Raw genomic sequence first — 27425 nt, forward strand, 5'->3', positions numbered from 1 at the left:
AACAAAGGCGTAATCCAATACAATTATGCGTTAAGATATATTTGCATTGAATAACGTCGCTATATGAATGGAAACTAAAAAACATATGTAAAACATAAAACAAATTAATATTATACAAATCTGTGGAACGGCACATTTTAGTATTAGTATTAGATCCCTAGCAATGCGTGTTGATCCGTAGTCTGTTGGAACTTTCTACATTCCCGCGCATTTTTAAGTACATTTGTTAGCGAAAAATCTAACTAGAATTCCAATTAGTGATCGAAACTAAATGATTCTGCACAGATCGAAATAACAAATATTTCTTCTGACTGCAACAATGTCGAGTAACGTCAACAAAATTGGCATAATAATCACTTAATTTTTTTAATATTACAAATTTATTCGTTACTTTAAATTTTGAAAATGGAATTTGTTACTGGCACGAAATTCAAATTTTGACAATTAGGCTCACTAGCGATCGAAATTCTAAATTGGAAAACCGTTCGAAATTTGAAATATAGAACTCACCCGTCGGCCGAGGATCTGGTTGATGGCGGCGGACTCCTTGAGCGTGCACTCCGCCACCACTTTCGCCCTCATCTCCTTCATGTACAGCATGAAGGCATTGAGCGGCTTCTTTATATGAGGTTTCTTGGTTTGCTCCTTGTTGTTAGCGTTGGCGGCGCTGTCCGCTTGCTTGTCATTCGCGCCGCTGCTGCTACCTTTTTCTAATGACCTGGAATGAATTGACAGATGTCATCAGTAAATTGTAAAAAATGCCCTGTAATCATCAGTAAATATACTTTACGTACTTTATTAAATCGCTTGGCCGTCCTTAAAAATCAGACATTGTTTTAAAGCATCGATATTCAGACACAAGTAGAGAAAATTATTTACATATTCCATATACGTTCGTCCGAGTTTCGCGAGCCACTTCCTGCGTACCGCCATGCAAATAAATCCAGGTACGCTATAAACATTGACTATTGTAATTAAAAGAAAAACAAACTACCTGCAGAATCGATCATAACAAGACTATATTCCTGAACAAAAAACGCTACAATCTTTAATCATTAATTGTTGTTAGTTAAAGTTCATTCATCTCAAGAGCATTTATCATTATTTATATTAAGGCTAACCAATACCCAGTTTTAGCTAAAGATAACATATTTCCCGGATTCCAGCTATTTTTGCCGACGCTCCAGCTATCAAATCTACGGCAGTAGGATCGATATGCTAATGCGGCCCATAGGTGTTAACGACACCGTCCAGACAGATGACGATAAACAAGCCCGCGTCCGGTTGGGAATAGACGAGCGTTTCCGGCCGCCGTGCGACGACCACGGCTTACCCGACAATGCCGCGACGTGAAATTATTACGATTAGGTGGCTTTTTATATTAGAAAATTATAATTGCTTGCTGCCGTTACCTTTGGATAAATGTTGAGGTAGAGTTTACGATTAGGTGGCTGTTTGATTTTTTATATTAGAAATTTATAATTGCTTGCTGACGTTACCTTTGGATAAATGTTGAGGTAGAGTTTATGATTATTTGGCTTTTTATATTAGAAATTTATAATTGCTTGCGGACGTTACCTTTAGATAAATGTTGAGGTAGAGTTTACAATACGGTGGCTTTTTAATTTTTTATTTTAGAACATTATAATTGCTTGCTGATGTTACCTTACAATAAATGTTGAGGTAGAGCTTACGATTAGATAGCTTTTTGATTTTTTTATATTAGAAATTTATAATTGCTTGTTGACGTTACCTTTGGATAAATGTTAATGTAGAGTTTAATGTTTGTATCGTGCGACATCCGGATACTAGTTTTGTGTTACACGCATATTATTACAATTATATAAATCTGAATTCGTTATCTTTTAGGTTAGATCTTGATTAGATTTTTTTTTTACATGGATTTGATAATTGATAGTAATCCTTATAATTTGGAAATATGTTATTAACATCGACATATTTAATAATGAACCTAATCAGAGTACTTTTAACAATCAAATTGATTTGACGCACGGTTAAGCTTTTCTTACCGTGAAAGGTCTTTATAGAAATAAAATAAAAGTGAACCGTATGTTTGTTTGCTCCCAATATCATAAAAAAAAAATTACCATTTAATTTGTAGGAAAAAGTAGCTTATAATATGAAAAGGCAAGAATCTTCCTACCTTCCTACCTTTGATTTTGTTCTATATGTTACAACAAATAGTACGAATTGAAGACCTTTGGAAAAAACTTTATCAATATTGGTTAATAAGTAAAGCAGTAGATCATTTCTCAAATATTGCAATGTGCAAAAGTGGGCGCGTAGTTGATATCACTCTATCTCATTCATTCGCACGCATCCTATTCCCGATGACGTCACGTGCGCGTATTGCGCCTCTTTTCTTGTTTCTTGACATTTACCCTTTCCACCGAAATTCAAAGGCTTATATAACTTTTTGATTGTTTATCAGATTCCAATAATTCTTTTTGTCTAAGAATTTATATGAAGTAAGAATTTGATGAAAGTAAAGAACAGATACCCATGTTTATCTATGTATTAAACTTCATTCAAGCGCTGTATTCCTTCAGTTCAAACATACACAGTTATTATTAATAGAGTATGTACCTATTTGTGCTAATTGCGTCACAGGCCCTTTCACCATAGCTAGTCTATATTTTATCTGTTCTTTGACACTAATGGTAACTTAACGAGTTAGATGAAGTTGGCTGTGGGCCAGTATTGTACAATGTTCAGGGGAATGATAATAAACCCAGAATATCGGATTGGTAATGTTAGCACGAAGTGAAATTGAAATGTTGATCGCGGGGCATGTTTACTACAGAAATTATATTTCAGTTATGTAGTTTAAATGCTTATAATATCTCAATAATCAGTTAAACTAGCAAATATATGACTTATACACATATTATTAAAACCCATTTTTCAATAAGAATTAAGTGATTATTATTTTATCATTCATCAATAATCCTTGTTAATTTCTACATTTAATAAACGAATAAAAACTCATTCAAAATCGAACAAAACTTTGAAAAACAACATCCTGAACGCAAATAGAAACTATAAAATACATTGTCACTGACACACAGTTTATACGGATATAAAATGTTTTATACACCGAAATTAGTTCCAGGAATACATATAATGTTAGACGACTTCCTCCGTTTAAAAATGGGAAAAGATATAAAAAGAATGAGAAAATCCGGGCACAATGCGCGTACGGTGCGGGGCATTCGGAACGCGCAGTGGTTGTGTACTGGCGAGCACGCAAGTGATACGGTTTAATTAGCGAGGAGAAAATGTAATGTTCAGGATAAGAATTTTTGTTCTGGTAAAATTGGAAAGAAAGGTAAGAAGATGAAAATATTAGTATTAATGTTTTGGTAATTAACAAATAAATAACATTACAGATTGTTTTTGTATATTTCTTTTTGTATTAAATGTAAATATTTAAACAAGATTCACTAGTAAGCTTATTCATTTAAATTACATTTTTTTTTGTATTTTTATTTATTAGGTTTTCCAGCAGACTTAATAAATTAGGAAAACTCAACATGTATATAATTGAAATTAAAATTAACTTAAGCTTATAAGAAGCCACAAAAAACTCTTTATATTACAAACCGTTGACGTTATTATATATCTCTTATGCAAGAGTAATAAAATAACTCTGAGACCCAATACACCGAATTTATTATACTCCCAGAAAAGTGTCATAAAGCTAAAAGCCGACACCGAAGTGTTTTAATATGCAAACAGAGAAATAATTAAAATTTGGACTTGTTTATATGCAGGCGAAGACATTCTCTTTCGGACAATAAATAAACGTCAATGAATAATTTGCATTATATTAATACCATTTTTATGTCACATAAAAATTTTATATTTGGTACATAAAACTGTAAAAAACGTTAAATATGTCATGACTTCGTGTTTATGAATATAGCGTGACATTTTCATGATACTTATGACAAAATATTTTTTATAAAAAATATATGACGATGTTTTTAACTTATTGTCCTCTTTTAGATTACGGTCTACCGAGTTCTTTTAAATATTAAAATGTACCAATGCGTGTATCATAATTATTACATTTGTTTCCGTGCGTCTTCATATCACGCAATTTCTATGAATTACAAAGAATACAGATAGCGAAGACGGTCTAATATATTTTCATAAGTTATTGTTATTTGTAGACAGGTGAGTAACAGACTCTCCCTGCCAACAGATGTAATCCTAAATCCTTTATATTACTAGACGAATTCTAGATATATTGCAGCTCTTTATGGAAGAATACTAAGTTAAAATAAAAAATTGTTTGGTTTCGGGAAAATAAAAAAAGTATCAAAACTATAATTATTATAACTTCTTGTGCTTAGTTATCCTGGTTTAGCGCCAGGGTTTGTTTTCAGGATTTTTATACTAAATAAATCACTTGTATGATTTTTTTTGTTTGTCTGGCGTTATCGCGGTCTAATGCCAAGAACAACCTTCCGATACCTCACTTTAAATTATAAGATTGATTAAATAAAAAATAAACAGTTATGTGATCGACTGTACCGTGACGTCACGTCGAGCCGTTAACGGAGTGCAGCTCATATATCATCTTAATTAAATTTCTCCGCGGCTTATTTACTCGTGGCAGCAGTATGTACCAACAAATGATCGTCTTGTTAACTCATGTAATTCCTGACTGTTCAATAATGTGTTTTTTTGAAGATGGTTACCACTTACCATCAAGTGGGCTGGTTATCTGCTAGGGAATAAAGTCGGGTATTTTAGGGTAGTTATTGTTGCAGTTTCACATGTTATTCTCTTTTGAATATACATAGCTTAAACTTGAGCAGATCGGTTGGTCTCAACTGTTCATGTGTGTAATATTATAGCTTATACAGTATTATCAGACTAAATATGTCATGTCATGATGGCGAGCGCCTTTAAGTGAAATTTGAAGCTAAAGTATGATTATTATGGTATGTCCTTACCGTTTATAGGTTATCGTGGAACGTCTCTCTTAACTTGGTATTAAAACCCTTATTGCCAAGTAATTGGATCACTCAACAAAAAAAAAAACAGATGTGACATAAAAAATCGTAAATTTCGTTCCATTTTGATAAATACTCAAATATTTTTAATAAGCAGCTAATATATAAGTCCAGTTGATTGTGTATAATGTGTTAAACAGCGTGCGTTCAAGCGACCGATTTGTAATGTGAAATATAATAACAGTGTTTAGTAAACGATTCAATCGCTTACACGCGAACGGTATTGTAACAGACACCCTTTGCGAATGAGTAGGGGAGGAACAGTAGGCAATATTCGAAATTTTATTTATTTTTTATTGCTGTGAATGACGAGACTAGCTTGCCGTTTGCCTGATGGTAAGCGATACGACCATAAACAGTAGAAACACCATCCAACACCTTGAAATACAAAATATTGTTTGGTATTCTACTGCGCTCGCCATCCTGAGACGTGAGATGTTAAGTCTCTAATGTCCAGTAGTTACACTGGCTACAATGTCCTTCAAACCGGAACACAACAATGACTACACACTGTTGCTTGGCGGCAGAAATAGGCGGCGAAGTTGAATGTAGAAAGTTATGGAGCATAGGTTGCTTTTGGTATGTTTTTTTTATTGTGTACAGTTACAGTACAGTGTAATACAGTTTAACAACAATCTAGCCTTTTGATTAATAAGTTATTTCAATTTAACCTATACTTCTGAGATATATGTTTTGGGCTCAATTATAGAAAAAAATATGGGTATGATTGAAAAGTGGGAAGACATATTTTGTTTAATTTTTTCTTCCCTTTCGAAGACGATAGCTTAGAAATATAAAAAAAAAGTTAACTTAAATAAGGTAATCTAGAAAAACTTGTTCATTTTCATTATTAATTCTGATTGTTTTTTTTTTCATTCCCATAAAAACAAATAATATTTTTTTAGGAATTATTAAACATTTCTAGCTACCATACTGCACCGACCCACACGCCGCCCTTCCAATAATCCACAGGGCTATCACGGCGCGATTTTATCTATAAACTATTAGCTATGGTTGTCCACCCCTAGCAGATTGTAGATAACGCATGCGCTTAACAGATGTTATTGCTAGTACGTAATTATGTCACAGTTTTTTATATTAATCATCTATACCAGTTTTTCCTTGAATAGCAGAATAAATAACTATAAACAGCTAAGTAGACAGATATAAATATTTAAATATATTTTTTACTCGAATTAAAATAATGCTAATATGTATAATAAATATGTAAAATATATATAAGGCAATTCAGTTTGAGGGCCTTGTTCCAAGAATACTAGTTTTAATTGCAGTGTATTTTGACTCGTTATAAGTATTTGAAGATCAAACACAGTGAAAATTAATTTCACGATTCCCGAGGTATATTTGTGAAGTCAGGCCACTTGATAAGTGGTCACCTTCGCCACGACCAGAGTAGCAACCAGTTACGTATTTTATGTAGAATCAAATGATTATTAGAACGATTTGAAGACCGCATTTATGCATATCACTACATAGTATAAAACAAAGTCGCTTTCTCTGTCCCATGTGTGCTTAAATCTTTAAAACTACGCAACGGATTTTGATGCGGTTTTTTTTAATAGATAGAGTGATTCAAGAAGGTTTATATGTATAATAACATCCATTAAATAGTGGAGAATATTGCACCCGTGCGAAGCCGGGGCGGGTCGCTAGTTATCTATATGTTGCATCGTCTTCCCTTTTGAAATTGTACCCTTTGCCACTGGTTCACGTTTTCCACAGCTTTACAAACTACAAAGTACTTCGTGACACTGCTCTATAGTAAATCAATTTACAGAGTCAAAAATTATTTATGGCTCGGTGGTTGTATCACAGTGAGGTCTTGGGTTCGATGTTAAAGTCGAGAAGTAATATTGGATTTTTCTACTCAGTATCTAGTGATCACATCATGGGACGGAAAACGCACCGCGAAAATGGGTGCACTAGTTGTGCTTCTGCCTACTCTATCCCTTAGAGCATAAAAGGCGTGAGTGTGCGTGTAAAAATATTTAACTCTTATGCTTTTTCTCAGATCAAATCAATTGAAATTTTCATAAAACTATTTCTCCCGTACTATTTCTATACAACAATGTATTCGATTCTTTTTAATTTAATTTTAGCCTCAATATATTATAGTGCACACATTTGAGATGTCGCCATGATGCACGCGACCGGACGCGAGCTCCAATAACATATAAACACGTAATTAACACTCCTAGAAGACATTTGTCAGTCTCAACCTTGCTCGAGGAAGTTATGGATCAGGCCGATAAAGTGTTCACTGTTCATTTGGTTTCTTTTTTTGGTATAAAATAAGCTTGAAGGTATCCAATATTGTATATTGTATATTACACTTATTTAAGTTAAATGAGTTGAGGGATATTTATGTTAAAAATACAGAAAGTTGCAGGTAGGATATGTTTATATTCGCACGGATACCGACCACCGTATACAAGGTGTTAAAACCCGTCATAGTGGTCAACGTGTGTCGCGTTCTGGGATCAGCCTGTGTATATCCTGGTCCAACATGCCGGCATAATTGTGTCGACTACCGAGGGGTAATCATCTCTCATAATTGACATTCTATTGGACTTCACTTACCATCAGGTGGAGTGGAGTCACTTTTCCGTCCACGAAAAAAACACTTTGAATTCGGCTAAAAATTGTGTTTCTGTACCACACCTTCCTCTAATCATGTATTTCTACTAAGATTTCGTGCAAACATAATCTACAGTTATATTTACTTACCTAGCATACCGTGAATGGTGCGAATCCAGGTCCGCCTTGGAGGGGGGCGGTGGGACCAACGCGGGCCCCAGACCCAGGCCCAAACCACCGCCCAGGGTCGGCGAGAACCGGTACAACTCACTGCAACAATGTTCATAATGAAAACAATTGCGCGTCACGCACGCACGAAGGTTCTAAAGAATTTTAAAAATGCTTTATTGTAGTAGCCAATTGTGTGAGGGTGTGATTATTTATCGGTCTGATTGGGGACTATTCATTTACGCTACACAAATTACATGATTTTTTGACCTCTCCTTCATCCTTATTATATAGTTACATTTAATATAGTACAGTTAGTATAGATATCCCTTCCCTCCCGGCTTGGTCTGACGTTACATGTTTCACACTATTAAACATACCAGATTTATAAATAATGTTCTGAGTTTTAATACTGAAGATTCTGATGTGACGTCATGATACTTTTATGACCTTGTCATATGTCACTGACTCCATTCCCTCCTTAACTTGTGACGTAATTGAGGATGGCTCCTCAATGCTTGTTGTAAGTACTTATAATAAGCGTATATTTACCTCGATAGACTAGAACTCGGGATAGGCAGCGACGTGGGATACGGGCTTCGGAACCCGCTCGCCGCCGACGATATAGGGTACATGCTCGGCGTGTGCCTACAACATAACCAACATGAACATAACCAAACTCTATCCCCCTTATTCATAGACGTTTTTTATCTAAGGACGGAGTAAAGCTGTGATAACAAGTCTGTTTCTCAGTGCTGACGGCATGGCAGCCTTCGCAGTGCGTAGACATAGGGCCGTTGTGATTGGCTAGTTCGAGAAACAGACTTGTTATCACAGCTTTACTTCGTCCTTAGATAAAAAAGTCTATGAATAAGGGGGTATATTTTTAAGATGTTTAAGTCGTTATACAATATGAATTGAACCCAAGACTCGCATACGCATATTCTTCATTTTCAAACACGATGAGATGTTTGTTATTTTTTATGAAAACATTATTCAACTTCATAATTTCAAAGTATTTTAAAAACACCTGTTTTTATTGCTGTAGATTAACAAGTAATAACATTGTCAAACTGTACACATGGTTTGTTGGCAAAATAGTTAAATTATTATTCTTTTAAGTGAAAATGTGCAACTCACCACGAGGCCGCGACCTGCGACATCTCCGGACTGAGCATGGGGTAAGGATACGTGCCCCCAGGGAAGGGGTACATGGGCGTCCGCGCCAGACCCGCTGCTGTAACCAGAATCATCATCAGCAAACAGAAGTCGTATGTCGGAATTTTATATCAGACAAATATTTTTCACAGAATAAGTAAACATAAATAAAAATGGCATTTTCTATGAGATATGGATAGATATATCCCGGTCAAGTAGTTATATTGCTACACTGGTCTGAGGTCCCGGATTCGAATGCCGGGGTGGGCAGTGATATTGGATTTTTTTGTTCAGTATCAGCTCTGCATGGAATTTATGCTAGATATGGTGATTGTCTCATTCGCTATAAAACTGGGTGCACTGCTTGCAACTCTGTCTACCCCTTAAGGAAGAAGGGGTGACTATCAGTATAAGAATGAGTGATGATACCTGCGTACCTGTGAAGTTCTTTATAATTTTTTTTGAGTATGTAAGTCTAGCACTTGGCCAGCATGGTCGACTACGTGCTAATCCCTGTCAACAGTACAGGAGGCCGTTGCCCAGTACAGCAATATATATTTATAAGCTAATATCATTTTATGAATGCACAAAACAAATTGACGTCTCAATATATATGACGATTGCAAAATTACTCTGCCTGATATTGAGTGGAGTAACTCACCTAGCTTGGAGTCGAGCTGGTAAGGAGGAGGGATGCCCATGTGCGCCGGCGGGGGCTGCGCCAGGTCTCCGCCAGGACAGAACAGCGACAGGCTCCCGCCAGCCGGCAGGCCCATCTTGCTCGTCTGTAACAATAAGGAAAGTTAAGTATAGCCAGAGTCCATTGACGATGGTTTGAGTACGAAATTCTATTATGGAAAAGAGATAAACAAATCTGTAGCGTACATACAATTCATATTTACTACAACGCATAGAGATAAAAAGTTCTTCATAAATTACAAATACACCCTCACATTACATAATTTAATTTAAACTGAAACACACCCTTGATATATAAAATTTCTAACCCTCGACAGAAAAATCTATAGCACTACTGACTACACCCCCCTGGCCCCTGTCCCGTCCCTTCCTCTAGCACAAAAAGTCCACACAAACAAAAACCCGACAAGCGCTCTATGGGAAGACGCGCGTCATTAGCAAGTAAATTGGCGCCGGCAACGTATAAATTTCGTTCTACCCTCGCTCGCCCAATTATGCAAAATGGCACCCGACGAGTGCCATTCAAGCGCGTCGCACTTCCGAGCCGAGTGTCTCACCTCTAATTAAACGGAGACTTCTTTTCAACACTTTATTATGCGAAATAAACGCCAGATTCGTCGACACGTAGGCTTTATTTAATTTAAAGATTGGTATGAAAGTAACCTAATAATGGGAAGTGTTTTTTTTCTGTCAATTCAACATTTTTTGTTTTCGTAAAAATTGAAGGTATCAGCTAAGGTCTAATTAAAATCCGACCCTTCCAAACTCTATTCAAATGCAGGCGTTCCTTATTACAGTAAATCTTATAAAAAATGACGGCAATTTATTATTTTTAAAATGCATTTATACAGAAAGAAAATTATACAATCTACTTTAGAATTCAATACATTTAAAATGTCCAAACGAAGCACGCGAGGAAGGTCGAAAAACCCGTTCCTAAAACAAAGTTATTTGGAACCGTTTAAAAAGTAAAAAGGCTGACAATCCCTTCAACGCTCGTCCATATTCGAGCAGGAACTGCTTATTAAGACAATAATTACCACGAACAAAGAAGCCCCACTAATTAATAATAAAACACGAACAAACAAAGCCCTCCATTCACGGTCGGGACAGCTTGAAAAAAAAAGAAAAAATAACCGAAACGGTGGTCGAAAAACCTCGACATGCGAGGACGAACAAAAAGAACCCATAGACAATGATGACAGCCGAGACGCATAATGCGGGAGCGCGTTCTTAATTTGAAAATATTTCCATAATAAGATTTGTCTATGGCGCGACCGGCAGAGACAAAAGACGTCGAGCGCTCTTTGTTCTAACTGACAGTTAGTAATAATTCAAAAATTAAATCACGCAATTAGTGATTAAAAATATAAAAGTGGCTCCCGGTGGACTCCGAATGGTTATTAGCTAAACAACTTTTCTCGTTATAACTTGCATTTTTTTAAATTAGTAGGCATCGCCTTTTCAGCTTTGCGTGTACATTGAGGTCCCTAATGAAGGCCAGGTGGAGTGGTCGCCTATTGAAGAAATCGCTGAGAGGGTAGTTATTGAGGCTGGTTGAAAGCGCCGCGTGACGTCACCGCCACTCGAGTGTGCCCCAGTCGCTAATTGGAACTCGCGGCGATAGGACGCGAGAAATGTTGCCTCAATCGACTAATACTTCAAAATTGAATGGGTTTGTTAACGAGCGGACTGTGAATGTTGCGAGTCGTCGAGTGGACTGCATTTCGTAACCGACCGACGACGTTACACTTGCGTTTCACGCTTAGATTTTTGCTATCGATGTCGCCCAAATTTGAAATTGAATCGGCAAATTCCGCATTGGTAGCGCGATGCCTGCCCGACGCACACAAATGCGCAGTACCTACACCCCTTTAGTTCACCAATGCGAACGAAGTAGGGCGTAATATCTTGAGAGTTCGCCCCCGGGGTAGTGGGCGTGGAAGTAGGATGCTGCGTCGCCATGGCAACCATGTGTAGGGGTGATCGTACACGTGTACCCTCGATGGTGTGGGAGATAGGGGGTGGTGTGCGTCTGTGTGCGTCGGCCCGACTGCTCGCAACGACCTTGGAAGTTTTGGTCTAGTTTTGAAGCTCTTCGTACTAAAAATGTTACTTCAAAACACACTGCAGAGTGCGATAAAAATCATAAATATGTATCAAAACAAACTTATCATTGAAATATGCATTGAAATGTCACGTAAATAATCTATAATGTGATAAATAACTGACCATTCATATAACTTTATTATTAATTACTCAATTTACATTAATTTTAAATCGAAATACTGCCATTTACATATTCGATTCTTTAATATGATATATGGAAGCGGGTCTACATTCCCGTTTCTCATCTATTTCCGGTATTGGTCCTTCGAGCCGGATGCAGGCGCCGGAAACTCATAACGAGCGAAATTGTCATGCGGTATACATTTTCCATATATGGTGATTTTAATGCGAATAAGATATCAGATAGTTTTTTATGTGAAAATTTAAATTCTTGAATAATGCCAAGCTTCTATAGTAAGTCGGAAATCTAAAAACTACCCACACTTATACTTTAAATAGTTGTTCAATCCTCGAAGAATACTTTGCGGTTTCTCGTCACATACATAACAAATTGTTTCTTATTAGTAGTTTTATGATATCTATCCTTCAGTTGTCATGGTAATCACTTATAAAGAACATCATCTCTACCCAAGCATTGATTACATCAGTTCAATATGAAAACCAAAAATCTGAAAACAACAAAACATTTCGCCAACGGAAAATATCCCGGCATTACGGTATATTTTCGTGAAAGGCCGTTTTCAAGAAAATCTAATCGTCAAATTCGGGAGGGTTCGCGATATTCAAATCTGCAAATATCGGGAGGGAGTCTCCCGAGGGAGGCTGGCGGTTGTTGACCTTTCCCCGGCAGCCTGCCTTCACGTCTGTGTATGCGTGAAAATACCGGGAATGCGGATGAATGGAAGAGACTAGATTTGCGGTTCAAACTCAATTTTCATACTCAATATGGATCCACTAAATTCTATGGTACTCCGATATTATTTAACGAAATGGAATATCAATTGTACACTATACTATGATATATCGCAGCTGAATATAATGGCTGGACTGCATAATGCGTATCAGAGAAACTTTATTTATATATGTATATTGATAAATAATCAGAAGGGTAATATATCTTTCAATCAACTGTCCTAATCCTGATACAAGGTAACACTTATATAAAACTTCTATCTGAGTGTTCAAACCGTCAGCATCACCGCAACAAATACGTCTATCAGATAGCACTAAATCCAGTAAAACTATGAGAAGCTGTATAACTGACGCCTACGTCAATTTTCATTAAGACGCTGAGAAATAACATAATCATTACTACACTACACTTATTACACAACCGAAATGCCTGAAATCAAATAGCTTGAACATGTTTCATCTTAATCAGAATAAATTATAGTGCAAAGATGCCAATAATCGCATCACAATTAATCTTTGATTCGTGACAGCGAGTGTATTGTGTCGCCTACGCGTAGCCACATCTAGCTACTGTCTACACCAACGTTTTGGAGGGGCATGCCAATTATGTTTTTGACGTACGGGGCTGGAGGCTTTAGTTAGGAAATTGGAATAGCCGTCGCAACGAACGTTTACAAGGGATTTTACGGTTTATGTACTGTATTGTATCGGTAAATACTTGGTTTGGTTATGACTAAAGGTTGAGTATGTTAATTAGGTTGCGAATATTAAGATTGGCTATCAATCAGTTGATTATGATATAAATAGAATTATTTGGAAATATCTACTGAATTGACATTACGATAATGGTATTCAAATTGATCGAATCCTGCCTTATTAAAAAGAGTATCATGAGTAGCGTTTTATTTTTAAAGAATGTTTATGAATTCAATTTAATTCAGGATAACCGAAAATTTACAAATATTTTATTTCACCCTAATGCTTAAAACCTTGAAACTGGATGACCATCTCACTTTAAAGTGATTTGAAAGATGCCTAAAACTGTAGTAACAACGAAAAACAGCAAAATCTGTGCATAAGTTTACATCAGGATTCCGACACAATGATATCAAGCCACCCTTTCGCGCCGTAGAAATCAACTACGCACAACCCAAAGTAACTTCCAACCTCTTAATTGGTCTTATAGACCTATCTAATGAGTATTCAATGAATCCACTGCCCCCTAATAAATCCACTAACACCGACACTATTTCTGTTCGTGTCAGCGAAAAATAAACGCGCAAAAACATCGTTGAATGAACGTTAAAATTAGCCAAACATTCCCAGCCTTTGGAGAATAATTTAATTTGAAAACAAAACGATACGAGTCGATTCCATGAATAATTTAATTTGAAAACAAAACGATAGCGGCGGGACATCAATCTCAATCTGCTAGTGCACACTTAACCACTGAGTCATGGTGAGTCAGTATACAGTGAGCATCATTAATGTGTTAACACATTATTAGTTGCGACATGAGATTAAAATGGGTTATGAGATAGTTGCGATTGTTATTGAGGTCTAAAGTTGTTCAGGTCAGTGGCGCGACTATGGAACTGAAAGCGACCTTTTTTGAAGTCGATTTGTGTACCGAAATTGGGCCTTTGTGGTGAGTTTCGGTCGAAAATTCATCCTGAGTAAGGTTATGAACTTCTGGCGAGTATCGTGGAACATAAAATTATAGGTATATTGTAGTTGTATATTATACTAAACATGTATATCATAGAAGATTCAAGATGTAGATAGTTTTGTCTACAATAGAAGAGTAGGTTCGATCATATACCTTTATTTCACTAAGAGCAGGACGGGTCTAAAAATTATCTTAAGGATTTAACAATATCTATACTATTGTGAACGTAGACTAACGTTAGTAATTTAATGTCAAAATATATTTTTTTTATTTCTTCTTTGGTGGCGTAGTTGTATTACGGACTGGAGTGCCGAGGTCTCGGATTCGATCCCCTGATTAGGCAAAAAAAACCAACTCAGTATGAGCACGCAGTCTGGAAATTGTGTCCGATATGGCGATAGGCTCGCCCCCTATCACATCATGGGATGATATACACAGCGAAAAATGGGTGCAACAATTGCGCCTCTGTCTACCCCTTTGGAGATATATGTCATGACTGTATTTCTACTATAAAAACACAGAGACACCCACACTATATCCGCAATAGATTTTAATCCTGATTACCTCCACATTATCCTCCATTGACAAGATTGTCTGCATCAAATGACACATCGACAACTATGCCCATTAGCCCACACGAAAGACCAAATAAACACGAAGCCAACAAATCACTGGTCGATTTGCTCATCCGTCCGCGGTTTCAACGGGTCAAGATCTGCCCTGCAAGTCTACAAGATACCATGTAAAGTATTTTGGTACTTTAAAAAAACGACGGACGGTCACTGCTTGGTTTTATTTGATACTTTCTGAGTGTAGTGAAACATTGAACAGGTTTCGAAGAATACTAAGCTGTTGAGCTAGGAGTAAGTTTGAAATGTTTTGATATATTATTCATTTAGTTTAAATCTGGTAGATATTAATTATAGGAGATTCAGGAGTGCTTCTTCATCTTTCATCAGAAATAGCTGTCCTTTATGATTTTTACTCATCAGTCTGTGTTGTCTCTTTCTTTGAACATCTTTGAACACAGTGAAATGAAATAGAATATAAATACGAAACCGAAGAGCTAATACTAATCCATAATCCGCCTTCCACTACACAAACATGACAAACAAAATAATCCCATTTTATATACTTTATGCAAATTATGTAAAAGCACAACAAATATATTACGTTCAAGTCAATCACCTCCTTAACTCGCTCCCCGGTTCCCGCCGTCGCAAGATGCTTATAAACTTCCACAACGCAAATTGTACTTTGTTCTCTAGTTCATAAAGTTTAAACTGTGAAGTTGGTTGTCGAGTTTAAATTTAAATCTGCTTTAACGATTGTCTCCTTTGCTAATCGTAAAAAGTATTGCGGGGATTGCGTTGCGGTTGTTACATTGGACGCCTGTAATGGACTTTATAAGAAGACGTTGATATTATAACGCGTGTGGTTTGGAATTAGTTTTATTATGAAATTTATGATGTTAAAACATGGATGGGATTTGATAACTTTTTATAACTTTTCTTCTAACGAGTCGTCAAGGAAGAGGGTCTGCTATTGAATACATTTCTCAAGATAGTACAATGATGGGAGTTGTGGAACACTACTGTGTAAGTTGGGATGTTGCGGCTTCGTCTGCGTGGAAATAATTTCCCGTGACAAAATGCCTAAAACAGTACCTATTCATAACGCTCCAGTACTACACCAGCGCTATTAAGAAAATCAGACGAAAAATCCATTATTTACAATGAGAGCAAACTACCTGGATAAAAGTACGTGGTCTATAAGTAAATCCGGTCAACTGTTTCACAGTTTACATCGTAACATTTTCACAAACACGCATTTATAATATTAATAAGATAAGATAAGAAGCAAAATTCCCAAATTTTATAACGTACAATTAGTTTCGGACATATAAGATCTTTTTATTGGATATAATAAACATGCATACATAATTATACAATGAAATTTATAATTTTAATCAGACCAATATAAATGAATTACTTAGGTATGCATTCGTATTGCTGTAGTATTACAAATGAAAATGTAAATTAAAAAAATAATAAAATTTATTATAAAGCCAATAGCACCAAATCTCCTAACCGCAGCCCGTATTTAAACCGTCTTTCCCGCGCATTTTATAACCATCTCTTTTAACTCGTCATAAAATGCTGGGCATTTCCGTTGTGGGCGCGTTCTTCGCGAATTCGGCGTAAGCGACAATCGTCCTTAATGTGTTACTTTACGATAATGTGACTTCACACTGAACGGGTTATTTTTATTTCACTCTTTAAATTGGGTTAAGGTAGATCTGTGTACTCGTTAATTTTTTTATGTCTTACAATTAAGAATTATATTTGCGTGTTTTATAAAACTGTATCGATGCTTGTAAGGCAATCATATCTATCTATACCGAGACAAATATACAATGAATTATATAAATATTTAGAATCGCCAAATTTGTATGCGTCTTTTGATCTAGGTTCTGTAGGTCTAGAACAATTTTAATATCATTAGGCTATATCTTTATAACATAAAATGTTCATATTCAAATCAAAACTAAAGAACTCTACTCAAAAAAATACTGTTGTCGCTTACTAATGATTGCCTTTCAAGTGTCGGCATAGTTTTTTTCGAGAGACTTTCCCGCCCTCACACCCACCACTACAACTCCTGTAAGCCAGGCTCAGCAGTGGCACGCATTTTACGACACCGAGCAGTGAAGCTCGGCGAGTCTCAGGGAAAACTAATATGTCATTATCAATCGTCGGCATAGTTTGTTACACAAAGTACTGCATAAATTTGTCAATTAAAGCTTTGTTCTTTAGGTCTGAAAATTAGTAGGTTGAAGAAGCAATGGGCTGGCCACATGTCGCAGAACTGATAACCGCTGGAGTAAGCGTGTTCTGGAGTGGAGACCGCGTCTTGGCAAACGTAGCGTGGGACGCCCTCTAGTCAGATGGCGGGATGACTTACACAAGAGAGCAGCGACTGGATGCATAAAGCAGCAGAAAGGGCTCTGTGGCGTACCTTGGGAGAGGCCTATGTCCAACAGTGGACTGCAACGGACTGATGATTCTTTAGGCTGGGTATTTATTAATCTTAACAAATATTAATTTCTTGTTTTATACCCAGATAATAAAGTTTATTTTGCCTAGAGAACAGGCATTATAATTAGGACATTTATAGTAATTATAACTTATAGACTCGACGATTATTAGAATCTTGTTCTCTCGTCATAAAAAGGTCATAAAAAAAATTCCTCGAAACCGTATACATGTATCGGTTGTAAATATGTCAAAGGCATATTAGTCACCCAATCGGAAGTGCTTATAATCGTTATTGACACATTAATAAAATTATAATGTCGCAATAACATTCATATACTTGTCAACAATATAATTAACACAAACTCAAGGCATTTTGATACTACTTATGAATATTTTTATTCACTTAAATAAAATAAACAAAAAACTTTAAATGTTTTAGTTGTAGCACCTGTTACTGACTTCATAAAAGTACATGTATTTCACCCATTTGTATATCAAAAAAAAAACTTTTACTACTTTTATACGTGTTGAAACACGATATTAATACTACTTAATTAAAAAGGACACAGCATTAAAAAGGACACAGCTCTTTATATCGACTACAAATTAAACGATAAAGGCAAAAATAATAAATGTCAAAGGATTCTTAGAATGATTAATCAAATTGCCGTAATAGGGCAAATGGAGTGGTCTATCATTAGAGCTCTATCGAGGGTATCTCTAATCACGCCATGTCTGATTACTGAATGTGTTGTTGAATTAAACCAAATTATTCTATAGAACCTTATTCTGGTTATTATTTTTATAGTATTTTTAATATATATTTTTTGAGATATAAAACTGATAAAAAAAATATTACCACGTTTATTGGTTATTTATTGGTCACGGAAAGATAATTTAGTATATCTTCGGTAACATATTACATCAAGATTTTTCAATTTAATTTTATTTATTGCATACTTTTGGTTGACAGAAAATGAAAAGCGTAAAGAAACTTTAAAGAAAATGAGTCCTGTAGTCAGCTACGGTATGACATGAAGTAGATTAGACGCAGCATCTGACACGTTTCACTATTCCAGATTCGGTTTTAAAAAATAAGACGTTTTACTCAATAGGTAGATACGGTAAATACTTAGGTCTTGAGAGTGCGTCTCAAAATAAATGACATAACGAAATAGTATACGAAATATTATTACGATTTTTTTGTTTCATCCTGTTTTTTTGTTTGTTTTTTATTCTATATATTATATAGAATGAATGATTTAAGACAAAGAAAAAAGAGTCAAAATCTATTTCGTAACGTACATTTATTTTGAGATATTCACTTGATACATAAATAAATCGTAACATCCCATTTCCAATAAAGCAGATTAATGTAATCAACAAAGGAATAATCGGTAAACGACCCAATTAGAGAATTCGTACGGACAGATCTATCACAAAGCATGCCATTGATTCCAACTGAAATGGAATTCCGATCTTGATTATCGTTTAAGTTATAGTTTTAAGCTGACTTTAGTCTAGAATGTGCATAACTTGATTTTGGGCAATTCGATTACGATAAAATCTCGATAGCATCGATTGACCGATAAATCGAGTGAGTTTGGTAGTACGCAGTAGATATGAGATGTATACCTATTCTAAATAAAGAAACTTAATTATAACTTGAAGCAGCTCGTTTTAAATTATAAAATTACTCAGTTCTAATTTGTGGCTTTAATATACCGCCCAAACAAACAAATCCAACACTTATTATTCTTACATACCATTATAATTAAATTATATTAAAGATTTAAATTGTATTGTAAAAATGATACTGAGAATCCATGCCAAGAAACCACTGGCACACAATACAGCCAAATCATTCTTTATAACGAGCGAATACAACAATCGATAATTATCGACATTCGATTAACATTCAAACCCTAACATCCGAAATGGCCAGAATAGTGCCATGTGAACGCGGTAACGTGACAAATAGTGTTGTCCGAGACACCGTTTAATAAACAAGAGGGGCCAATTAAAGCACACGACACGTCAAAGGGTTAATGTTAGGTTGTCGGTCGTTTGTACCGTGGCCGATTGTGTTCGCGATCAACTGAGGGTTGGTTTTTAACCCATTATCGAGGCAATTTTGACGATTGTAAAATTAATTGAGGAATTATTCGGAAGATGTCCGCGGTTTATTTTGATTGATTTTGTTTCGTTTAAGATTTAATCTATGAGGTATTTAACTTTACTTTTGATTTGAGTACGTTTGGAATGATTCGTAAAGTCTCTTAGGTTGAAAGATTTTTGAAATACTTGTTTTATCTAGGTTCGATGCGGCTTCTAGAGTTCACATTTAATAACACGTAGATTGCAGGTTAAGTTGTTCGCATTCATTTCTAAGATATAATTAATAAGGTCAGTGAAGCGAAAGAAAGGTGTAGGTCCATTCATTTCCATAGGACATTTCCCAGCAATGGGATAGTAATGCTTTTTGTCCTTTCCTAATGCTGTTATTGCAATGACGTATTTTAATGTCATTGCTATAGTTGAAATGAGTTACATGTTACATTTGCATACGATAAATAAATTCACATCAGAAAATTTACGGAACGAAGATATATTTTAATTTTTTTTGCTTTCTGTTTCATCGCACCTTTCAGATGATTATAGCTCGAAAAACATAAATATTAAAAGCAATAAAAATCGATCACTACAATAAACCCGTTACATAAAAATTGCAAAACGCGCGTTTATTAGCAAATTCAATTTAGTACGTGTAACGTGCAGGTCGAGGGTTAACCGTGCAGTTGACGCGTCGCCCGCGGCGCCACTTCAAAGGAAATATAAATGTATGAATTGTTTAGCGAAAATACGCCCGCCGGCGGCCGGGTCCCTTCGACCTCTGTGAGGGCTATGTAGGTATTTAATAGGTAAAACTACGAACTTAAAAGGGCAATGCGTTGCGGAAAAACGCACTTTATATGTTCACATACATACAGTTTGTTAGATTAGTTGAAAAGGGCACATGTCTGAAAATGTAAATAGTTTAGGAAATGAAAAAAACTTATTTTCTAAAGTTGTGTTAAAAATTGATTTATTTTTGGATTACAGCTTGGGTTCAATGAGCAATAAAAAATTACAAACGTTTTGTTGTTATTTGTTATTATATATACATTTCTATATTATATTTATGAGATTTGCCCTTTTCTGACATATTCAGTTGTAGTACATCGATGTCCAGATATTTATGAATCTTGAATTTTTAGCAAGACGCTTTATTTTTCTATACCTAATTAAATTCCTATGTGGTCAGTAATGCCATAATACTAAAAAGCAATATAAAATTACACAAAACACCAGAGAACTTAGCCATAAGTCAAAGATTAAAGTTGCTAGTTGCAATCTATTCGGTGTACAATGGCCGCTTGTCAGTTTGATTTCGACACCAGCCCATTACTTATAATGAACGTTCATCGGCTATTTTAATCGTGGTGCTGTCTTTTAAACTAGCCAATAGCTTTATTTTACATTTGACATTATCTAGTTTTGTATTTGACATAAATGAGACAATTTCTTATTTCTATTAAGCCTCTACAATGATTTGTATGCAAGTAGACCCTAATTAAACTTATGTTCTTTAAAACTAAGGCGCGTTCGGCAATTTACGCAAAAGATTTAAATACCTATACAAAATTTCATTCTTAGAAAAGCAGTAGAGGTCCTTCCCAACTTCTCAAAATTAGAGGCCAACAACCCACGCTGGTCTCATGTGATGTGTCATCAAATCCACGCTTATTAGCCATCAGTTTCTTTAGGTATATTTCTCAAAAGATAATAGTTTTTAAATTAATACTTCAATCATGAATATGTATAAACCAATTTTGATAATGCTATCAATGAATAAAATCTTAGCAATATGAAAATTAAAAAAGACTTGTTTTTGAGGGTGTTTTTATCGCACTCTTTATCAGATTACACGCATAACACAATCTAACACGATCAAAAATATCGAAACCGCAAACCATTTTAAATGGAAATAAACAAAATTATATTACCTTCAGACATGAGCGAACATCAAAAGGAAAAAGTAATGCGCAGAGCCGCGGGTTGACGATGTCATATCCCTGTAAAATATTAATGCGGGGCCGCTAGGACCGCGCCCTGTCATTTCACGGTTAATACCGGTTAATACTGGTATTCTCTTTATTCTACGACGATTGTACGGAATTATCGTCTTAACTAGCTCGTTACCGTTCTCCATTATTTATGTTTTTTATTTCGAATCGCGATAAAGGAAGTGACGTACGTTTTATTTTTCTGTTTTTAAATTTCACCGGAAACAGATATTTAGAATTTTTATTTTTATGGAATGTGGGTTATGAACGTATTGTGAATATAGTTTGGTGGTACACAGCTGTCCATCTTATGCGGTTTAATCGATTAAATAGATGATTGACGGAACAACTACGAGTCTAAATCAATATACACGCTGTAATAATTTGGTAGTAACATAATAAACAAAGAAGGTAAGTGTCAATTAAAATATGTCATATTTAAAATTATAAAAAACAAGCGACTTATGCTGTATTCTAGAATTTTGCATCAACATATTTCAGTGGCAAAGGGTGAAATTTTCCACAAGAAAGCCGACACAATATGTAGGTACTAGCACTAATAATAATTATAATTCGATTTTAGGCTGCTATGTAATAAATATTAATTGTTTGCTAATAACATTTATTTTAATAGTTTCCTCACATATATTACTAATATTGCGAAAGGGAAGCGGGTAGGAATTCGCTTATATTTACTCTTTGCTACTGACCATATATCTATCAATAAGCCAGCTTAGTTACTCATTAACCAGGCAACGCCAATACAGGCAAAAAATAGAGCACTTTAAACACTTAAAAACGATTTCTATCACATTGTTTCAAGAAACGGCACAACTAAAGCAAAATCCAAACTAAATAAATCAAGGCAAAAACTCTGGGAACATTTTAATTCAAGATGTCCATAAATCAAAGCTATAGTAAGCGTTAATTCTAAGTAAAACAACATTTTTATAGTGGTAATTATTCAACGGATTTCCTGCTATCGCGACTGGATTGGACACAAACTGCATGTAATTAATCATTGCCATAAATGAATACACTTTCCAAAGATGTGAGTCATTTTATTCCCACGTTAGTATATTTTCCCATAGGCCACGGGTAAAAACCTGATGCACACAGACAACGCTCATGGCTACATATAGACATAAACGCAATAAGTCTATTTTAATTACTAGCATCGATATCGGCAGATTCCCGTCTTGCCTACCCAGGAGCCGTGCTCTACTACTCGTAGTTTAGTGATGGGAACGTGTCGATGGAGGATTTATTGGTATCGATAGTTTTGAGATATTTGATGTGACAATTTGCTAAAGGAATGCTGTTATATCTAATATTAAACTGCAAAATTGTTGCGTACATTTTCATAATCAAAAATGACTAATAATTATTAAAATTAAAACTTTTACGTAATTATATAGGTAGGGACTTACCTGAGTAAAGATTTTATCATATCAAATTTCTTTACATGTTACGACATGATATGTTGGAAACTACAAATATTACAGCGATGTAATCACAATTTACCGTTATCAATTAGCAGAAATTGATTGCAATTAAGATTAAAATTGCATTTAACTCACATATATCATTGTAATCGAATTAAATTTGATATAAAGCTTATTATTTTGATAAGCGTCCGTTTGATTTTACACAATATCTTTGTAATACTTGGCCAAGGACATCTAACGTAAACAACGATGTAACCGCTTCCTGCCTTCCGCACTTAATAGAAAATAATAAATTAAAATGATTAGAATTTGGGTAACCTGCCATAGATTTTTTGTATCATGTTTGCAAAGAAACATTCAGCTCTGATAGTAATTGAACAGAGGCCTTTAATTATATTTAACTAACGTTCAGTAATGTACTAATATTAAAATAGGTTTTATTTACATATGACACATTACCGACTAATCTTTTACGTACACTGTATGAAAATTAAAAACTCCTTCGCTTTTCGAATAAAACTACATACCTCTATACATCAAAGGAACGGAACAAATGTAAAACAAAGACTCGCTCAAGGACACCAAAGCATCGACATCGACAAATCTAAGTCGACACTCCCATCACTATCTAACACAAACAAGACTCGATAACGAGGTGAAATATTCACGTTGCAAGCGCTACATAATCAGCTATACGTCTGTCTCTTTCGCTCCCGTGCGGCGCTTACGCGACGCAGTGGGAAAGGAAAAAGATGGCACGCGCCAGCGGCACGTATAAAGGGGTCGCGTCCGCTTTGATCTTGCCGCCGCGCGTGCGTGTGTGGGTTTGCATGTGTGCGTGTATGCAGATGAGATGAGACCGAGAATTTGATAATTGCAAAGATTTATGTGGGTGCCACAGATGACCTAACGTTTATTAGTAGGGTTTGTTGCGTTGTTATAGTTGACTATTGTTTTAACTTTGACGAGTGCATACGATTGGGTACAAAATAGTAATAAACTAGTTGATTTAATGCCGCTTTTTTTAAGACAAGTACATAAGTTTTATTTTTGGTACTATTGTGACATGAGCAGTAATGAGAAGTTGGTACGTGAGCATTACAGTATAATTGTAACTAACGGTACTTAAAACTATGGCAATGACCAAAAAATTTACCTTGTAAGTTATTATACACTATTCTTGTTAGTGCGAAATCATAAATCTTATCTCACTTGGTCGGCTTCTCGGTGAATATTGATGAACTCTACCGAGAAATATAATAAGATTTCGATAAGGGTAACTAATGATCTAGTAATGTTGCTACTGTGCTCTTTGGGAGATAGAAATAGGAAAAAAAACTAAATATCAATGCAATGTCTTTAAAAATAGAAAATTATAAAATAAATTAATACGATGTATATTTACCGGGTATACAAAATACTCTAAAAAAGCGCTTGCTCACTATAGCCTAGTTGGGAACGGACTGCCGAGACGAATGTCCGCAGGTTCAAAATCCAAACGCATGTCGACTTTTCTAAAGTTTGAGTATTCTTTGTGAATTATCACTTGCTTTAATAGTAAAGGAAAACATGGTGGGGAAAGATATACTTGAGAAATTCTCCATAATGAATTCGAAGGTATGTGAAGTATGCCAACCATACCAGGCCATCGTTGACTAAGGCCAAAATCCCCTACAGTACATAATACATATTTATATAAAATACTTGAGTAATGTCTACGACCGCCAAATATGCAACTAAAAACTGATCATCTGAATTCCAAGTTATTTATAAAGAGCAAATGAGACATAAATATTAATGATCCGACCACCATAAATAAAAAAAAATTGTCGGCCATTTAATTTAATATCCTGTGAATTAAATTACAAATTTTGGCACGAATTGTTCCGGTTGGTATATAAATTATTTTTATTAGTACAATTAGCATAATATGAGTGGGGATAGCGTATTATTTTTTGTATATAAAATAGTATTGCGTTGGAAAATTCTCACTAATTTTATAACTATAATATACAAATGAATTAGACGGCAGTCGCCTGTAACATTATCTTTTTTCAAAACCGAGAGTGTCAATGGTTTGACTGATTGGTTGAAAATTACAATAATTTTATTTAATTTTAATATAAAGTATGTACTTTCAATCCTGAATTTATTCCTTTCCAAGTTTTCTTTTTGCATTTTTATTACCCTATATATTATTTTTGTTTTCATATTCACTCGGCCAGACATTTTTTGTGTCTTCTGCTTTTCCCTGACATTGGCAGAATTACCGTAAAAACGATACAGCCAAATAAAACAAATTGGAATTAGACATTGCATATCAATGATGGAGCCACAGTCATGATGACATCAGATTTTCTATAGTACATGACCATCTCCAAAAATTCATCGAAACCTATTAAACCACTTGAACCTAGTCTTAATCCAAAACAATTTTTCAGGTAGTACAGCAACGCGTAATGAATGCCGCAGCATTTTCGCCCTTATTGATCTTACCATCAGGTACACAAGCGGGTATATTTCTGTTTAATTACTGCGATGGGACTTTTCAACGGAGCGCGAAGGTTCGCAGATATAACGACGCTCGCCCTGTTGTCACCGTTTTTTCAATCGCATTGTACTTACCATTCGGTTCATTGCCGTCGCTTCGTCGAGCCACTTTAATAAAAAAAGAAAAACAACCATTATTTACAGTTACATTATCTGTTTTATTAAAGGGTTCATGTCAATGCTAAATTTGGTTTTGGAATGGGTTCGAATTGTCCATTTGTATTAGGAAATTTAGATATGGAATTATTACTACGTTCTACAAATTATACTAAAATGCCACACTATTAATTGTTCGTATTTACATGTTCGTAAATTTAATGCGTAGTCAATTCTGTCGGTAGATGAGGCAGTTTTCTAGTGAAATAATTTAAAGCAAAATTAGTTTTCTAAATTTCATTTATTTATTTTAATCAATGACGATGATGAGCTTCCGGACAATTTCTCACAAATTCAATACAACTTCATGTACAAATATATTTATATTTACTAACTTAGTAAGTTACAAAATATTTTCACTATTCACATCATATTTTTTAGACGTAAATAAGCTTTATTTGAATAAACCAACAATTATTGGTATTCCTGGATATATATTTACATTAAACATTAATTAATGTTTAGTTACATTAACATTAAAATATAACGATAGCCTGTAACCCCTATATAAATTCCTTTCGATCAAGTTATGATTGCTTTATTTGTTTTGATCCACCGGCAAATATGTTATCTAAAGCGTTTAAAAAAAACATTCCTAATTACTCTGTTTCTCTATGTGAACAATAAGTAAACGTTTATACCAAGAAGACAAGTGTGTTTCTGGGATCAGCCTGCGTATATCCGCTTCCAACAGGCCGACATAATTGTGTCAACTGCCGAGGGGTAATCATCCCTTATCAGTTGACATTTTATTAGATGCCACTCCATTTACCATTAGGTGCAGGGGTCACATTATCGTGGCCATATATGTATAATAAAGGATAAAACAAAATGTGTACAAATAGTAGCATTTATATCAATTTTCCTTTAGTAAGGACCTGTCAGAGGTGTGTGCCCTTGGGATTTGAACCTGCGGACATTCGTCTCGGCAGTCCGTTCCACACCCAACTACTACTAAAAAACAACTAACAACTACTTTTCTAAAATCACGTGTGTATTCTTTGTGAATTTATCGTTCGCTTTAACGGTGAAGGAAAACATCGTGAGGAAACCTGCACATCTGAATAGTGTAAAGCAATAGTGAATCTGAATAGTTGATAAAAGTTTACGACTATAAAGCGCTACCACTAAGCAGTAACAGCAGCACCCTTAATATCGTTCCACATCGCTGATCGCATAGGTTAGCGCTCGTCTTCTCAGATATATTATTTATGCTCAAAACAAGTACTACACCTGACGGTAAACGGAGTGGATTCCAGATAGTGTCGACTGACGAGAGATGATTACCCCTCGCCAGTCGACACAATTATGTCGGACTGTTTGAAATTAGATATACAGACTGTTCCCCGAACACACACTTACCACTATGGCGGGTTTTACAGCTTGTGTACCGTCAGCAATAAAATATTGTATAAATAATTTTGTTCTAGAATATTTTGCTGTATTGTTTTTTTATTCAATCATTATCTAATCTAATATCTACAACGCAATTTCTATTTCTTTCAAGTACACATACAACGGTAATAATCTTTCTATTCAAGTTACTTTCATTTATTAGACTCAAGTCAATTGCAAAACCATGGACAATATTTTACAATTACAATCAAAACTGTTGATTTACAATTGATTACACAACGTAGAACAGGATTAACTGATAACGTTGGAGATAACGCAAATCCACAGCTCTTGACTCAATTGCTTATCATTTTGAAATGGAACGATTTATGTTTTACATCAAATTGTGTGTTTCTTTTGAAGACTTCTTGTTAAAGATATGTTATTGAGATTAGTTTGACTAGTAAGAATTG

General features: G+C 35.1%; 1 protein-coding gene across 6 annotated transcripts in view; it reads right to left on the reverse strand.

Annotated features, from left to right (window-relative positions):
• The window catches only part of LOC115453597 (protein pangolin, isoforms A/H/I/S), a 160348-nt gene that overhangs the window by 8416 nt on the left and 124507 nt on the right, over positions 1-27425 (reverse strand). For 2 of the 6 annotated variants that reach the window (XM_037439884.1, XM_037439878.1), the window contains exons 5-10: positions 25537-25569; positions 9631-9754; positions 8952-9048; positions 8364-8459; positions 7794-7913; positions 511-718 (exon numbers count right to left, since the gene is read on the reverse strand). In XM_037439884.1, coding sequence (XP_037295781.1) covers positions 511-718; positions 7794-7913; positions 8364-8459; positions 8952-9048; positions 9631-9754; positions 25537-25569 — 678 coding nt within the window. The remainder of the gene's footprint in view (positions 1-510; positions 719-7793; positions 7914-8363; positions 8460-8951; positions 9049-9630; positions 9755-25536; positions 25570-27425) is intronic. The other 4 variants (XM_037439895.1, XM_037439886.1, XM_037439881.1 and 1 more) reach the window with 3 other exon arrangements.

The sequence above is a fragment of the Manduca sexta genome, chromosome 3, assembly GCF_014839805.1.
Source record: "Manduca sexta isolate Smith_Timp_Sample1 chromosome 3, JHU_Msex_v1.0, whole genome shotgun sequence".
NCBI lineage: Eukaryota > Metazoa > Arthropoda > Insecta > Lepidoptera > Sphingidae > Manduca > Manduca sexta.